This window comes from Clupea harengus, chromosome 22, assembly GCF_900700415.2.
Source record: "Clupea harengus chromosome 22, Ch_v2.0.2, whole genome shotgun sequence".
Classification (NCBI taxonomy): Eukaryota; Metazoa; Chordata; class Actinopteri; order Clupeiformes; family Clupeidae; genus Clupea; species Clupea harengus.
Genome location: NC_045173.1, coordinates 11,669,111 through 11,686,904, shown reverse-complemented (window position 1 = coordinate 11,686,904; position 17,794 = coordinate 11,669,111). Strand labels below are relative to the sequence as shown.

General features: G+C 44.3%; 2 protein-coding genes across 3 annotated transcripts; both read right to left on the bottom strand.

The window, feature by feature from the left end:
• On the bottom strand, positions 1-2,280 carry LOC105908473 (ras-related protein Rab-33B-like). The gene is made up of 2 exons (XM_012836979.3): positions 1,938-2,280; positions 1-912 (listed from the first exon to the last, which is right to left on the bottom strand). The coding sequence occupies exons 1-2, from the start codon at positions 2,151-2,153 to the stop codon at positions 436-438; spliced, it is 693 nt and encodes a 230-aa protein (XP_012692433.1). The 5' UTR covers positions 2,154-2,280; the 3' UTR covers positions 1-435.
• A 400-nt stretch (positions 2,281-2,680) lies between these two features.
• naa15b (N-alpha-acetyltransferase 15, NatA auxiliary subunit b) lies at positions 2,681-16,990 on the bottom strand. Of its 2 annotated transcripts, none has more exons than XM_012836970.3 (20): positions 16,649-16,990; positions 13,868-13,952; positions 13,646-13,750; positions 12,470-12,627; positions 11,374-11,508; positions 10,529-10,682; positions 10,107-10,226; positions 9,826-9,921; positions 9,476-9,582; positions 9,154-9,226; positions 8,824-8,993; positions 8,253-8,405; positions 7,876-8,004; positions 7,373-7,586; positions 6,853-7,046; positions 6,581-6,689; positions 5,329-5,427; positions 4,983-5,126; positions 4,618-4,715; positions 2,681-4,433 (listed from the first exon to the last, which is right to left on the bottom strand). In XM_012836970.3, exons 1-20 carry the CDS (start codon positions 16,700-16,702, stop codon positions 4,230-4,232), a joined length of 2,601 nt encoding a protein of 866 aa, XP_012692424.1. In that variant the 5' UTR covers positions 16,703-16,990; the 3' UTR covers positions 2,681-4,229. The 2 variants fall into 2 exon arrangements, with proteins under 2 accessions (XP_012692424.1, XP_031415663.1); XM_031559803.2 differs by having other exon boundaries at positions 8,824-8,990.
• Between the last annotated feature and the right edge of the window lie 804 nt (positions 16,991-17,794).

Here is a 17,794-nt window from a genome sequence, read left to right as displayed (position 1 = left end):
GATGATTGGTTTCTTTATTGAATAGTACCATACATTTTTATAAAACAAGAATATGTAAAGAGGGACAAAGCAGATAAAATACACACAAACACTCGTGAAAGTACTGAAAATAGTTGACATTCTGAAGGCACAGTATTCCAAGTGATCAGAATATTTACAATGTTCCTTGGTTTGAGAACAGGCCAGGTTGAAATCTAGAAGAATAAGGACATACTCTCTCCCACTTCCACTCATACTCCAGACAAACACCCCATCATGAACCTGTATGGAAGCCCATTCTTAGCCTGTAGTGGAATGCTTTTCTTTTGCAGTCTGTTCTGGCCCCACCCAATCTTTAAAACTATTTCTCAAAGACTTCCACTCCTCTACCAAGCGTACAGCCCAACTTAAACCAGTCCCAGTGGGTTACAGTCAAACAAGGTAGTCATGCCATTCCTAACAGCCACAGGCCCATTTCTCCTTCTCCGTACTCTTTTTCGATGGTAGCATAAAACTCTGAAGTGCCTCGCTCTGTGGTGTGTGAGAAGCCAACAACGTCCGCTGTCTCTTCAGCCTGTGAGCCAGTGACACAAAGATGGCTTCAACATGGTCCCCTTGGCCTTCGGGACCTTTGGCCGAGGTCAGGTAGAAGGGCATACCATGGGCCTCAGCAAATCTCTGCACCTGTTCGCTATTCACTCCTCCCCAGTTACTGGACCCCTGCACCAGGTCGCACTTGTTGCCCACGAGGATGCGGGGCACCTCCTGGCCCAGTGCGTTCCGCCGGCACTCGTCCAGCCACAGGGGCAGGCTACGGAAGCTGGCAGGGTTGGACACATCGAAGACCAGTACGATGGCGTGCACACTGCGGTAGTACTGCTGCACCATGCTCTTGCGGAAGCGCTCCTGACCTGCAGTATCCCACAGTTGAACCTGTTTGTGAGTGAGTGAGTGAGAGAGGTGAAACATAGGGAGCACAAAACACAGTGGGAAGTATGCATGAGATCCTGCTTCACACTGACATTATTGTGTAACTTCCCATTGCTGCACTGACTCATACCTTGGAACAGGGGTGAAAATATGGGAAATAGTTGATCACACACACACACACAAAAACATGTCATAAGGATGGATCAGTGAGCACATTGTGTCTTAAATGCCGGAATTCGCTGAAAAATGTAGCTTACGTATGGATGTAATGGCCATAGTGTGGTCCATTATTGTGTTTTCCCTATTGAGGAAATGTATTAAACAACCAGACACTGATAAAACATGTACTGTCTGCTCTCGTGATTCTACGCTGATCACAAGTCGAGGTGGTATCATCCAATGCCACCGCGGGCTAACTTAGCTTAAAACGGCATGACTTCCACATTATGCACAAAGAGCCATTGTTTCCTTGAAGTTCACTGAATTTGAATTAAGTGTGGGATGTTAAAATCGGTTGTAGCGTAAATGTTATGATGCAGTCTGGAAACCAAACGATAGTCCGAATTAATGTGCTGAATTTTCTACAAAAATGTGGACTACATTTTTAATTGAAACTTGGAAGAGTGTAGATAGACCTAACCAGGTCGAGAAAGCACAATTCTCCAGTTTCGCCGTTGCACAATTCCGTCAAAAATTGAGGAAATGCCATCTTCTTCTTTCTGACTATGATTCAATACAATAAGGGCTAAATATAAAAGTAACTAAAACAGTGTTTATGTTGCACAAGTAGACTAGCCTGTCTGCTTTAAGAGAAAAATCAGAAATCAAAATATGTAGCCTAATACAGGAGTTCAGTTAGAGAAAGTTTGACATCAACTGACTTTTATAATAAAACATGCTGCGATGCGCTATTCAACATTGTCCAAATAGACTAGGCTATAGCCTAGATTATTCGCAAAGAAATATCGCGTAACTGCACAATGGGATGGCCACACTGAAATGATTAAAACGTAATTTAACAGACATACCTTAATTTTTTCCCCTTCAATATCGATAATTCGCTCACGAAAGTCGACACCAATAGTGGCCTCTGTTTTGTTGGGAAACCTCCCAGCACAAAATCGGTACGCGAGGCACGTCTTCCCAACTCCCGAATCCCCAATCACTACAATTTTAAAAAATCGGTAACGCGTCGGCTGGGAGTTTGTTGTAGGTGATGTGGAGAATTCAATTGAGGATTCCATCCTGAAGCTTCACGATACAGAGAGAACCAAGCCAGCAGGAGTCTGTGGGCAGAGTGAAATACTTTTGCATAGTCTACTATCCTCACTATATGCAAATTGCAGTGGTGACCTGCCTCCACAAAGCTGATGTGTCATCTGTTCATCATTGCCCCGTGGTTTACACTTGGGGTGTACTATATGCTAATATGTTGCATCCATGAGACGCACTTAATTATAGTCTAAATGGCATCTCTCTCACAGGGAAATTCAGAATATGTGTGTTCACATGCAATTCAAAGGGTAAAATCTGAACACTAATTCAGACTAACCACTGAAAACATTAAATTTGCACCATCCCCAAATCGGGGGTTCATCGCTAATACGTAGGGAGCACGTAAGGAGAATGGCTGAAGAGAAAATTAAGACTGAAATTTAGTGCCCTTTCATATGCTACAAATCGGGATATTGCATGATTTCAAAGACCCGATGGAGTCGTCTAAAAAAAAAATCTCTTCATTGCGCGTTGATCCATAGAAAACACCGAATTATCATTTTTAAAATAATTTTATTGCATTGTATATTTGGTACCTCTTATGTGTTTGACAAGGGTAGAACTTTACAACTGAAAAAGGAAGAGGTTAAAGGTCGCACTGGGAAGGAAAAGAGAGGAAAACAGTTATTTGAGTGCCCCCCCCCCCCCCCCCCATCTTTCCTTTCAAACTGTACAAAGTCAGGGGCATGTTCCAACTGTTGAATGTGAAATGTACATTACGAGCTTGTCTGTTTAAGCGACGTTTCTCTACAAAGTAAAGAAATCGAAACATTTCTCTTACAAAGGAAAAGTAAAAATTGCTCAAGAGAAAGTGGTTAACGTCACAAGTTGTCATCGCTCATCTGTTAGTCGGCACTCCCATTGGAACTGTTAATGCTACTCTCCCACCGTTTAACATAACGGACGTAATGGAGCACGACAGCTCCTCAATCTTGTCCACACCGGTACCAGTTATATGCTGAATGTGTGTTTGTGTGATAGGTCTAAGTGTCAGAATAAAGCATGATTGACAAATGCCTGATTTATTGATCAAAATACATCCAATTTTAGAAGTTTGTATTCGTCCGTTTCATACATCACCAAAGTATTCACGTCTTGTCAAGTCCAGGTTTGATGACAAACAAAGGCAAGTGAACCACGATGCTTGGCTACCAAAAGTGTGTCGTTTTCATAGTGTCTTTAAGAACAGTACAAAATCCAGATATCTACAACAAACTCAAATCCTCACACTGTAACCCAATTGAAACAAAGGAAAAAAAAAATGCAAACCATTTATGGCATTTGCCATTCATACTACAATCCTAGTACCCTTTGACCTCTCGTCTCTGTGGGACACCGCCATTCAGGGAGCCTGTCACCTGGATGACTTGAGCCTTGGAAGAGGATGCAAGTGCTTGACAATGTGGACTAACTCAGAGCCCTGCCTCTCCTTTCCCCCTACCTCCCTCCCTCTCCTCACCCCTCGTCTCCTTCCTCCCATTCACAGAAACCTTTTTGAAATTCAGCTCAGTGCTTTTAAAAAGTCACAGACTATGCTATTTCCATAACACATTTTTTCCATATAAATTACTTTTTTCTTTAAAACATTGGAAGTATAGATGTTGTTGTGGCGGGGGTTGGCTTCTAATTGCTCCTGTGTGTAGTCCGCAGGTTATGGCCTCCACTTCGTTCAGCTGCGTGCCGTGGTGGAAGTTTGACTTGGTATTTTCTGTCTGTTTATCAGTTAGAGAAAGTAGTTATCAAGCAAGGTTTCTTTTGACAAAAAAAAATGGCCATTTCTCATTCTCTTCTTTTTTTTCTCTCTCCCCTGCTTCCCCCTGCATCCTCCTCTCAAAAAAAAAAAAAAAAAAAACATAAATGTCAATCAATAATCATCTCAGTCTTGCTGTGAGTGGCTCCAATGACAGGAGAAAAGAGGTGATGGGGAGAGGGGGGGAGAGAAAGAGAGATGTTGACGAGAGGTGATTGCTTGTCCACAGCAATCAGTTCCCTCCATTCTCTTGAACAGAACACTCCCCCTCCTACCTTGGCTCCCTCCCCCCTCTTCACATATCATTGGCCAGCTCCTCGGTTTCCGTGGAGACGTCACCGTTGACAGCAATCTTGGTGTTCTCCTCGTAGCCGGGTGGCATGAAGGCCAGTGTGTAAGGGTACAGCTTGTGGCATTCTGCCCGGTAACTCTCGGCTGCAGTCTCTTTAGCATCACCAAGGCTACCATCACCAAGGCTGTCCAGGACATCTGAGCAGATCTGAGGACACAGACAAGATATGAATCAGTAAGTTTAAAATGTGTTAAACAACTTTGGTAGTGTGTGGATGTTGGCCAGACATATCTTAATTCCTAGTTTCATAATACATTGTGATAGGACCAAACGCTTTATTCGTGCCATTTAAAGTTAAAGGCCGTGGTAAGGAAACAGAGCTGGTCTGAACCTGAATGCTTCTGTTGATGAGGGGCTCCTCCAGTGCTGTGGCCAGCTCTACAGCCTTCCTCTCAGTGGAGGAGTCCAGGTAGGCCATCATTTTGGCAGCTGAAGCCAAAAGCCAGAGAGAGGGAGGGAAAGAAAGAAAGAACGAGGGAAAGAAAAATGATACAGGAGAGACGTTAAAAACAACAGGAAGAGAGTGATTACTGATGTGTGGCATACATAGCTCTGTGATGGATGGGCCACTAACATTGCTTGAAAGTGGCCTGTGAGCACACTTTGCATGTGTATTTATATAGAAAAACTATATTCTATGTGGATTGAACTGTGTGTGCAGCAAGTATTGCCGTCTATTTATTTGGCTAAGCATACCCGCTAATCTATGAGGGATGGAGTCGGAGTGCTTCGTGAGGAAGGTCTGGTTGTAGCTCTTTGCATTGCTGTCTCCAAAGAGCCGGGATATCTCCTGCTTCAGCACGGTGTGCACGGCGTCCGGCAAGTCCTTGCTTTCAGACACTATAGGACCAAAACACATGGTGAGGGTTTCAATCACACACACACACACACGATACAATAACTTAATCAATCTCTCAATCACAATAGGTCCATATGGGTCCATAAACAAATAGGGGTAAAATCTAGAAAATATCCATCAGCAGCAGACAGAGGTGGTGTTGGCATGCTGTCTGCAGCCAGAGAGTATCAGTGGCCAACTCACCTCCTTTAAAGAAGCGGACTAAACACTGATGAAGCCATGGGTGGTCTGGGTCTATGGCATAAGCCCTCTTCACTGACTGCAACATTAACAAGAACTTCTCTGGAAAAGACACAATCATTTTTTTAACATCTTGGCTACAGACAGGATTTTCTCTTTTTCCTGATATAGTACCATACCAAAGAAGAAAAATTATAATTACACACACACACACACACACACACACACACACACACACACACACACACACACACACACACACACACAAATCACTTGAAGTTATAATAGAGTATTAATTACAAACCTAAAACATTAAAAGGTCAGAAATGTGAAATGTCAAAGTGGGGGAAACGTATCAATTGTGCGTACAATTATGCCGAGCACTTTTCACAAACAAAACAGCATTTATGAAAAGGTACTTGCCGGGAAAACGTGTACCTTTGCACATGGTCTCAGGGTGACGTACGCATGGTATTTGTAATTTGCAGATTGGCGACACCAAGAGGAGGTAACCAGTAATGCAAGTAGGCTAAACAGTATCACTGCGGTCAGGAATTCTTGCGCACATATTTTTAATTGCGTAGACATATTACTGCCATAACTGAACTGTCAACATAGCGATCATGCCAATCATGTCAATTGTATAGGAAGGGACACCCGGTTGACTTTGAGGTATATTGCAGCAATCGGTGTAATGACTACTCATTGAAATACAGGCACATAAAGAGGATCAGTTTGGAAAGAGAGAAAAGAAAAAAAACTTGATTAAAACCAAATAATTAGTTACTCCCCCATAACACTTACAGAAGTTGTAGTGCAGCAGCCTGGATGATTTATTAATTATTTGGTAAAGCAGTGTATACTGCTCAAATTGAAAAATGCATTTTCATTCATTGAAACTGAATTTATCCTTTGCTTCATTGAGCATATTATTCCTACTTTTACTTTGAATACAGACGTGATCCACACTTCATCCACAGGCGCGCCTTCTGTGCGGAGGTTTACCTGAAAGTAGTACACGTTAATCCGACCAATTTAAGGCGTCTCGACCCATAGAAGTATCATTTTGGGGGTGGACGTTCATGTGCACGCGATTTTGCACAGATTTGACACACATTCAGATTTATGAAGAGAATGGGCGCACATTGTGTTTGAAAACCTCTGTACTTTTGGTTTGTGCGCACACACCGCCCTATGGCAAGTTGTGCGCAAAGATTGATACATTTGGCCCAGTACTTTATAATGCTGGTCTTACCTTTTCTAAAGTAGATCTCAAACGCCAACAGGTGGGTGTCAATCTTATTTTTTACCAGGTTTTTTAAGGGCGTCAGGAACTTAACAGCCTCGTCTAAGGGGGTTTCCACCTGCACAATGCATACAGACACAGAGGAAGACGACAGAGAATTAAATGAAAGTAGGAAAGATAAACAGCAGAGGATTTTCCTATTAATTTCTGATCTACTAATTTTGGCTCCATTATGGCTTGCCTCATCTACATGCACGAACACAAACCAACCATACGCATACCTTAGCCAGTTTATCTGGTATGAGTTCCTCCTTGGGCCCTCCGATCTCTTCGTCATCGTCTTCCTTCTTCTTCTTCTGGTTCTTCAGCTGTTTCTCTTTCTCTGCGTTCTTCTTCTCCTCCTCCAGCTGGGCCTTCTTCTGCGCTCGCCTTTGCTTGTTCCGCAGCTTCTTCAGCTCTTTGTCCGACAGGTTCGCTACAGGAGCAGAAACAAATTGTTCGTTATTTGACCCTCATTATGAGTGCTCTGCGAAGAGGGGTGGTGGCTCCCTGCTCATGGCCTACAACAGGGTCTCCACATATCCCAGAGACATTCCCATTACCTCCGACCAGATTCCCGTTCTTTGACAAGTACATCTGCCTCAGTACTGCTAGTTTACAAGTTCATCTACAACATTTTTGGGTTCATTTAAATTTTCCAAAACCAAAAATTCACTGTCCATAAAGAAAGGTGGACCCTGTGGTACACCGACTTTAGTGAGCCAGCACAGCGTGTTTGATGACGGTGTTTGCTGGCATTACCCGTGTCAGCCTGTAGCTCTTTGTTGTCGTCGGTGAGCGGGTTGTCGTGGAGACTGAGGTAGATGTGGATGGCGGTGCGGGCAGCTTTGAAGTAGAAGGGGTGCATGCGCAGCACGTCCTCCAGCTTGAGCAGCTCTACGTAGGAGCGCAGGGTCATCTTGCGCATGCAGTACGTGTGGAAGTCAAACTGGTCGTCTGTGATCTCCACAAAGTGCTACACCAGGAGGAAAGCAGAAGACAGAAGCTCACTGAATCATGATGCTGAACTGAATGTTGGATTGACACGATGAAAGACATGTTTTTGATGGCATTTGATTCTGCAGTTCGGTGATGGTGGTGAATGCACATCCATCACTGTACTGTTACTTGGTCACCATCTGTAGACTCGTTATAACCTGCAGAGTTACAGGATTCCAGCTTCTACCTACCCACATTGAATATCTGAGAGAAAAAGACAAAGCACGGACTACGGAAAAACATGTTTGAATGAGGCAAGCACTCACCCTTTCGATCTCGTGGCACTTCTTGAGAGCATCACCAAGTTTATTCATAGATTTGTAGGCCAGTGCACACTCTGTTTGGAACCACATACACTGCATCTCGTTCAGGTTCTCGACTGCAGATGCCCCCTCCTGTGATCAGAGACGAATAAAGCAACACTTCCTCAGACTCGTACGCATACGTTTACTAATCTACACTGTTTTTTTTCTACTGCTACTTTTCTGAGAGAACTGCCATGCACATTTTCGTTATATTGTATACAGTGGCACAGTGCCTTATCTTCCCTAGAGACAACCATAATGGGTTCCAATGCTTTCATCTTTACAATAGTTACAGGAAGATTACCCCAGAGAAAAATGACAGCCACACGCAAACATACCCGAGTGAATTTGGAGCACATGTCCTCCGCCTCTTTGACCAGGCCAGCCTTGAGCAGGTATTTGGCGCATTTGGAGTTGATGAAGCGGTCGGCTGTGTCCAAAGCCTGAGCCTCGTCCATCCAGCGAGCTGCCTCCCGGATGTTCCCAGCATGCTGTGGGAGAAAGCGGGTCACAATATCCAACAGTCAACATAAAGTGAGGAAAGGGTTCCTAATAAGGTTATGAACGATACAGTGGACTATACTTTATTTAATAAATGGAATAGTCTAACTCTTGTCATTAGGGGAAATACGCCGCTCTTTAGTGTGCCTTCAAAACATTAAAACATCAGGTGTTGTCCTTTATATGGCAGAGAGACTGTGGTGGATCTCAAAGATGCGTTTTTCTCTCTCACATTGCCATTTTCAAAGCACACAAACAGTTCACATCTTTTGCACAGATTTCATTAGCAAGGTTGTTGCATCAGTTGTTCAATGGCAAATGCATTGTGGACTCTGATCGTGTGTTCATACAGTGTGCTTGTCAAAGACCAGTTAAAAGAAGGTGTGCATCCTCCTCCATGAGCATTACCTTGTATATCTTGGCCTTAACGAGGAACAATTCGATTAGTGTGGGCGTGCTCTCGATGGCAGCATTGATGTAATCCAAGGCCAGACTCTGCTGACCAATCTGGTCGAAGTGCTGGGCCAGGAAGTACTGCACCCACAGTAACGTAGTTGGGGGCTCCTCTTTACCATCATCTGAGAACCAAAACAGCAGTTAACACAGAACAGTCCCTCATCCCATCCAGTCAGAGCAGCTCATTCCTCACTGCACTGGGTGGTTTATACAGCGCAAATGCTAATAGTTGTTAAATGGAATTAAAAATCAATATAAAACTCAAACATTAATCTCACTTACCATTCTGATTGAACATTCGGCAGCTATTTAAAGTCGTTTCATAACCAACAACTAATTCTTCAATTATCGACACCTGCAAGAAAGAAAAAATAAATGTTTTTGTGCAGTTTGACCAGGAGGGTGTATGCGTACTATATGCGTATAGCCTAATAAGCAGTTCTGATGACAAAGGCACAAAGACACTTCTGGTAAGAGTTCCCATTGGGAGTTGGAAAATGGTCCCATGTACTTGAGTACCACCCACTCTACTAATGCCGTTTGACTGCTACTGATGACATGGCGGACACACAGGTAATGTGAAAGTGTAGGTGTAATCCTTTACCTTTTCTTTATCATTATAAAGGGACCTGAGGGTGGTGAATACTGGTGGGCAGCCTTTGCTGAAGTTCATTCTTAAATATTTATCCAGGCACTCACAGAACTTTTCCCCTGAAGGACAAAGATAAACGGTGAAGGTCAGGTATTTAGCAGACGCTTTTTTCAAAAGCAACCAATCAAACCGCTTACATGCGACTTATCTGTCTGCAAACAGTCGGCACACACACACACACACACACACACACACAGAGAGAAAGGGTCCTGCAACAAATATTTAAAGTAATCTTGGATAAGCAAAACCCACCTAATTGTGGGATCACAGAAAAATTATGTTGACCCGAGCTCCCCACTCACCAGCTAAGAAACTGAGAGGAAGCCTTCTAGGCACCAGTCCCTTGGGGTACTTCACCCAGGCCTCCTCATAGATCTTCAGCTTCTCGTCAGCGCTCACTAGAAAACAAGACAGCAGAGTGTCAGTTGATGCACTTGGATAGATTAAACTGATGCAAAACCCTCATTTTGTGTTTTTTGTTTTGTTTGTTCTGCCCTATGTAAAGCATCTTTGGGTACTTAGAAAAGCGCTATACAAGTCTACGGTGGTATTATTATCATCATCATCAGATGGATCACCATACCTGGCTTGAGGGCATTCTCGAGGCCATGGTAGTAAGACCAGTTCTCAGGGTTGCGCTCCTGAAGACGGTGGTACACCTCGGTAGCGTCCTCATACCGCTCCAGTTTCAGCAGCACCTCACCTACATGGGGCACACGTGAACATGTGGAGTCAGAGAGTTTGGCTCTCCGTTCCTCCCCTTTTCCACTCCTTGTGGAGTGGTGTTGTCACAATGGTCACAAAAGTCTGATATAGCAGACTGGAATGGACACACAGAATGATGTTTATTGGAGGAAATAAAATAGGCAAAAGTGAATATAAAATTAAGCAGACCAGGTTAAGTGATATCTAGACAAAAGATGAAGAGTGATGAACTGAAAGAACAGATGTGTAAACACAGAAAGTACACAGCCAGACAGAGCACGCAGCAGTAAGTAGGCTAACCTCTAGTCTCCTCCACTGCCAGTTTGTCACAGATCTGTTTCTCGTAGGTGGTTAGGTGCTCCAGTGCTTCTTTAAAGAGGCCTGCCTCTCTCAGGACCTGGTTCTGGTAGAGCAGCAGCTCGCTGTACTCATAATCCACTTTGTCTGGAGAAGTCTGGAACAACACACACACACACACACAGTTATTTACAGAAGGCTTTGTGAACTTTTTTTTCCTTTTCATTTAGACTTCTATTTTTATTTGTGGGGTTGTCTTGCTACCTTTTTAAGGGGACTACATAAATAAAGTGGACTTGACTAGAAGGTGGGATTGCAGATGGAGCAATCTGGGGAGGAGTAACAACCACAACAGCACTTGCATGTAAGGAGGTCCTAATTAGTCACAGTATCCCCAAATTTAACAAATGTACAATTTCAAACAAAACCAGTTTACGAGCCATATGTGACACTAAATAAATAATCGAGAGCTGAAAATGACTCCCTAGTAAAGTGGGTGCCAACCTGTCGCCTTCCTGCCATGCCCCACATCAGGTGGAAGTGTACGATGGGACAAAGGCAGGAAGCAAGTCGCTCTTATCAGGGACGGCAGTGAGAGGGAGGGTTATGGTGCTGCCAGTGACACGACAGATTACGAGTCCTGAGAGGCGAGTGGTCATGGCAACACAATTCTTTACCTTGTCTAACTCTGAAAAGGTGCTCCAATAAATGTATGACTAGCTGCAGTACCTCTCTATACATCATATGACCTTACACTTGCAAAGTTTATGACTCCATGTTGGCAACTAAAATGGTCTTGAACCAGGTGTGGTAAAGGGGACATGCTGGGGATGATCATAGGGATTTACCTGTTGCGTTTTTCGGAACTCTTCGATGATTTTGGCAGCCATCTCATAGTCCTCGAGGAGGTGATATGCAATGGCGTAACCGATCCACGAGGCCCTCTGAGCTGGCCGCAGCTGCAGGAGCTGGTACCTGGTCTCCTGCAGGTCAGAAGACAGACAGACAGACAGACATTATGTTTCTCCACAGCAGAACAAAGACCTCACTAGCTGGATAACTGGAATGTAAAGAAATTATCAAAAGTATCAACAATGCACAATATGCTGAAAACGTATGTTTCTCTTCTTAGTGGTCGAACTACTCCACACCTCCGTTCCCCATTGGTGCGTCACCCTTGCAATTTCATTTAGTAGAGTGAACCGCAATTTGAAGGGGTTAAATGGACAAAGATTTCTCATCAGATCAGCACAAAACGTGTCCCCTCAGGGGTTAATGAGGAACAAAGTTAGCCCTTTGCAGATAGTAATGCTGCCTACTTAATGAGGTCAGGGAATACAGCAAGCCAGGCAGTGCCAACAGAGGGCTTCAGGGAAACTCGTACAGCAGTAGGAAAAGGCTAAGGGAGCACTGAACAGGAGATCTGAGACCCCCTTTACAGCATGCAGCAGATAAAGCAGGACAGAAGAGAAAAATATGTGTGTGAGAGAGAGAGAAAGAAAGAAAGAAAGGAGACAGAAACTGGGGTGAGGGTTGAAGTGTGGTTTTGCTGGCAAAGAAAGCTAGAGGTGATTATTGCTGATTCATGGCACTAAAGCCGAGCAGCCAGGGCGCGCGCTCTCTCTCTCTCTCTCGCTCTCTCTCTCACACAGACATCTACACATAGAAAACAGGCTGACTGTCTCAATCCAGACTCTTCACTTAGCATTCACTGGCTCTCTTTTTCAGCCGATAGAAAATCTCAACCACAGTGGCAGGAATAAGAAGTGTCTTTGGAGGGTCACGGTGAGGTAAATTAGTTTCATAGCCAATGCTCCAATAACACCACGACCCATCCTCAGACATACACATTCTGTAGTCACACTAAACTGCTATTCCGTTCACATACTCAATAGATCTTTTTTCTCCTCTCTCACGCACGCACGGACGCACAGACACACTTACCCTGTAACCCTCCAAGTCCCTCATTTGGATCTGTAGCAGGGAGAGGTCTCGCAAGATCTGCAGGTTGTCCTTGTCCCATTTCAGTGCATTTCTGTAACATTTGATTGCCTCATCATACTTCTTGTCAGAGCGCTGCAGCAAGCCATACACGTGCCAGCCTGAAATCAGACAGTTAAGGACCTATACATCTTCATTCAGCTTTTCTGTGGCAGCAAAAAAAAAAAAGCGCGACAAAGACACATAACTCTGGTAAAAACAGACCATCAGCGCAGTGCAATCATCTTAGCACAGCGAGTACAAACAAGCTCCTCACTAAGGACTACGTTCTGCTTCTCACATCAACACAGAGCAAGAACAGGGTGATGTGTTGTACTGTACTCAGATCAGGTGTGGCCAGATTGTCAAGAAACTCCTGTCTGTGTTCATCCTCCCAGGAGCTGCAGTGACGCCGCCACAACAAATTGGCATAAACCGGCCTCCCGTGTCAGTGTGCATCGGACCATGACGAAGCACGCTTATGGCTATAAATGTGCACAGTACGGCTCCCTATGGTGGAAAGGGCGGTGGGATGGCAGCTGGTGTGGGGTGGGTGGGGGTAAGGCCAGGAGGCCAGTGTTAGTGGGGGCTTATGGGCTGCAAACGTCAGCACCCATCACACTCGGCAGACCTGGCCCGTCTCCATCACTGCCACACACTACTGCTGCTGCCGCTGCCACTGCCAGCTGCCTGCCCTCCGTGTGTGTGTTAGCAGTGGCGCCTGAGAGCTGATGAGTGTGTGTATGCTTGTGTGTATGCACATTTCAACACTCCATGTGTGTATTAATAAACACACACACACACACACACACACACACACACACACACACACACACACACACACACACACACACACACACACACACACACACACACACACACACACACACACACACACACACACACACACAGCTGAGAGTAGTGCAAAAAGGGAGTGGCAGCACCGAAGGGAGCAATGGGTTCATAATGAACACCCTCACAAGTACATGCACCTATTCTCTCTCTCATACACACAGTTACAACACAGACACACCAACACAGTAATTTCACCCGGATAGAAATGATAACCACTGCCTTGCTCAGACTGTGCTTGTTCTCATGGCTCAAACTGTGTGGAAGCAGACAAGCAAGAAAGGATACAGACGTGGCTCTTCAGATCATTGCGCAGGCCTCTTCTGACCAGCTCGTATGCCTCCTCCTTCTTGCCCAGGCAGTTGAGGGTGAGCCCCTTCATGGCCAATGTCTCTGCAAGATAATAAGTGAAGAGAGAAAGAAAAAGAAATGTTACGCAGGGTGAGACTCCTTACCCCGCTTGCTTTTAACTACTCCCTGTGCCTCCTCAGACATTTCAGGATCTCTTACCTCCATGCTCTGCAAACTTGGGATTGGACAGGATCTGTTTGCAGAATTTCAGCCCATTTCTGTACTGCTTGTGCTCGTAGCATCTCTGTGGAGGTGAGGAGAAGAGGCAGGTGAGGACCACACACCAAGAGCATCACGCTGCTGGTTACCGCTGTGCTAGCACACACCCCGTCGCCCCAATCTTGCTGGGTTTACAGAGCTGAGTAGGCTTAGCTGCAATAGCTGACCTCTTACTGAGTGTGAACATGAGTGCGTGCCTGTCGCTACAAACAACTCTAAATTACCATCATTTTCTCTCTGTGGTTATATTTGGAGCAGTGTTGCACAAGAGCTCCAGTCACTTCTCTCTGCTCGAAGACAACTGGGTGCTGAGGTTCAAGCAGATGGCATGTCTACGCAGAACCATCACTAAAGCATGCGGACAGAGGTGTCTTTATTGCAAGCATTTTTTCCTAATCAGCACCCTGTCAATTACCACTGAGAGGGATCTCTCCTCATGACCTTAAATTTGTTTGAATGAATGTGGAAGACGTTAAAGGGATACATGACTCAAACACCACAACCTCTTGCAATGCTTCTACGGCATTTAGGATCCAGCTAACATTGTGTACGGTTTCATATGTTTTCAGACCAGACATCCAAGTTAAGGACAAAAAATCCATTGTTAAACCGAGAGGATGATGGGAGGCCTGGGTGATGCCTTCACCTCAGTCATATTTTACCAAACGGCCCATGGAAAAGTGGCCCTTATTCTTAGGAAAAGATGGAAACAAAGTAGTCAGTATCTGAAGAACAACATTTAAGGCATAGGCCTAATGGATAACATACCCTCTCATTCCCTCCCCTTTTCCATGGCCTAGGGGCTGACAGCTGAAATTGATCATGGCAGCACCTAGTTCTGCTGGATTTTTGCAGACACAGCATACTGTAAGAACCAGTAGCTTCATACTGCTCAAAAGCCAATTGCACAAACAGGGCATAACTCAAATGGTCATAACAGGTAAAATGGCTGCCAGCTGGGGGAAATGGAACCAAGCGAAGACCCTTAAAAAAAAAAAAAACTCACTCAACTATTTACGCTCTGAACAATAGCAATCGTCAAATAAACCACACACCATGGCGAGAGAGTAGTGCATAGAACCACTGATGTTCCAGCTATAACACAAATAAAGGGTGATTTCTCCAAATGGCATCAAAGGTAGTGTGCTCAAATACGACTTTCCCTGACACCACAACAAAGTTTAGCACAGTTTAAAAGTAGTGGTAGTCGAACCATTTGAACGCCTTTAACATGCAACTTTAATAGGGGATATCTTATTATTAGACGACTTGGATAGATGGTAGGTCTAGCTACCTGTACACTTCTTGACAACTGTTGTGATCGGCCTTGAAACGTTAAGTTACTTGTTCACTTAAAACTACCCGTCACTATCAGCCATCACAGTAACGTTAGTATCTAACTTGCATGCCACTACAAACGTGAAGAGATACGTTGCTTCACACTTCAAGCACAATTAACCATCATAAACACAATACAGTCGTGCTACTTTCCTGCTTGATGCACTGAACCTGCCATGTTACGTTAGCAAAAAGCTGACAGGCCAAAACATGATCGTTAGCTAGCTAACGAGAACTGGCTAGTAAAAGCTACAGCTCAAGTGACTAGCAATGTCATCACACAACCATTCTAATCATACGCTTTTATATATGCCCCACTCAGCTGGTCAAAATTATGCAAAGCATTGCTTCAGTGCCAGGATAGCCATCTCAATAACGTCACGGAATATTAAATTTGGGTAACACGCAGATTACACTAGATTTTCAATTAACAGCTAACATTAGCTGTTAAATGGATCTGATCCTCTGCGTTAGTAGGTTAGCCTGCAAACGTTACCACACTGCTAGCCAAATGCCTAGCTACACAGGAACCACATATCAGATAGAGATCTAGCCATGTATATGAAGTGACTAAAGGCCAAAAGCAGAGTCTCTGGGTGATGTTATTTTCTCAAGCCAACCGAGCAGAATCTAAACAAAGCAACGAATTTCAGAAAGCACAATATGTGTGCTTTAGCTAACGTTGGAGGGCTGGGTAGTGTCAAGCTAGCTACCGTTTACACTAAAACCGTTATCGGCTAGCTAGCAACATAGCGCTCTCACGTTTAACGTTAGCTTCCATGGTTCTCGGGCTAACGTTACTTTAGGTCGTTTTTGCATGTGGACCACTTAGGAAATAATAACAATAGGCCTTCAGAGGGGCACCATTCACCACAACCGTGGTTTGATAAGCGTGAACTAGCATCCGACAGTGTACTCTAGCTAGCTAGCGATATCACTTACAGCTAGCTGGTAACGGTGTTACCCTAAATACAGATGGCTTCCTTGTACTGATCAGGTTAGCATACATGCATGCACACGAATAACTGGCACACAACATTAATCACAATTGTTACAATAAACTTAGTGGACGAGAATAGTGATATTTAGACAGGCATCTCTCTTCTCAGGAAGAAACATGGGTCCTGTAAGTTGGCAAGGCAGCTGATAGTTCGCTAGCTAGCAATCATTTGACAGCACTTGGTTCTTAAATCAATGTTATCTGATGTGATCAACTGCTAGCTAACTTAGCTATGATTATGTTAGCTAGCTAGTAGCCTAACAAGGCGAGGCCGACGACAACTTCAGCCAATTATGTTGATGCTTATAGGTGTAAGCAGGCAGTGGATAGAGTACCGGTGAATCAATCTTCTCCAAAATGCATGGCAGCAACCACGAACTTACCAAAATCCTTTTAAAGAGAGCGTTTTCTTTCGGTGGTAGAGTAATTGTCGGCATCGTGCAAGGTCGCTAGCTAATAACGTTATTTTCCTAAGGCTCAGCACATGTGAATGAATGTGAGAGAGTAAGTGTGTCTCCCGATTCGCCCCCTTGTTCTCCGACTCTTCACTCTCTCTCGATTGCTCCCTTTTCGGGCTCTCCGCTCTCACGTGGTGCCAGGAAAAGACCCCTTTAGCCCAAAATGGCCGATTAGCTTTTCCTCCGGGTCAAGCTGCGCTGTGAGTCTGCGTGCCCGCTGCCCTGCGTTGCACCCTGGTTGTTCGCATTGTGAGTAGGAACAGAGCCGCGCTAATGATTTCCGGACTGAGGAACATTATAGCCCTGTGCAAAATACCTTGTAATTTATGTTACCAGCCTGTATTGTGTACTGACCATGCGCGCAGTTATGTTTTGTTTCTAACTACAACAACTACTCCTGACTGAATATGAAACTTGGAGGGGTAGGGTAAATATTTCGGAACAAACATTTTTTTAAGAAAGCTGAAAGAATGAAAGAAACGCAACCTTTAAGCCTAACGTAAAAACAAGGGAACATTTAGAAATGTCGCCTATGTAATGCCAATTACTGACCAGGAGAGGGCGATCTAGCAACATCTGTTGGTGACCTGTCTCCGGTACTTGATTCCAAATGTATAGTTCTTGAGAAGGGTAGCGAAAGCTTATTCCGTTTGCTGTTCATGGGTAGAGGAAAAGTGTATGACTTAAGACGAAGGATCAGTGGAACAATGCTCCTTGAAGGTGCATTTTGGCAAGGTGTAAGGCAGGGCGTGTAAAATGTATTTGGAAAGATTTATTTTAAAAGTATATAAAACAGAAAGATGGAAAAAGTGCTCAACAAACATTTGGCTCACGTTTTTCAAACACTAGAATCACAGAAAATAAATCACTGCAAAAGGATGTCTATAGACACAGCAACATATAAGCATATAAGCTACCAGTCCACGGGGGAGATTTGAGGGTGGGAAATGGTTTCAAAGCCTAGGGTCAGAAAGAAGTAGCATGGTTACCCTTGTTCTTTATCTGGGACCTTGGAACATGCAAGAACGTTTGGACAGTGCATCTTACAGGCATGAGTAATGTGTCCACGAG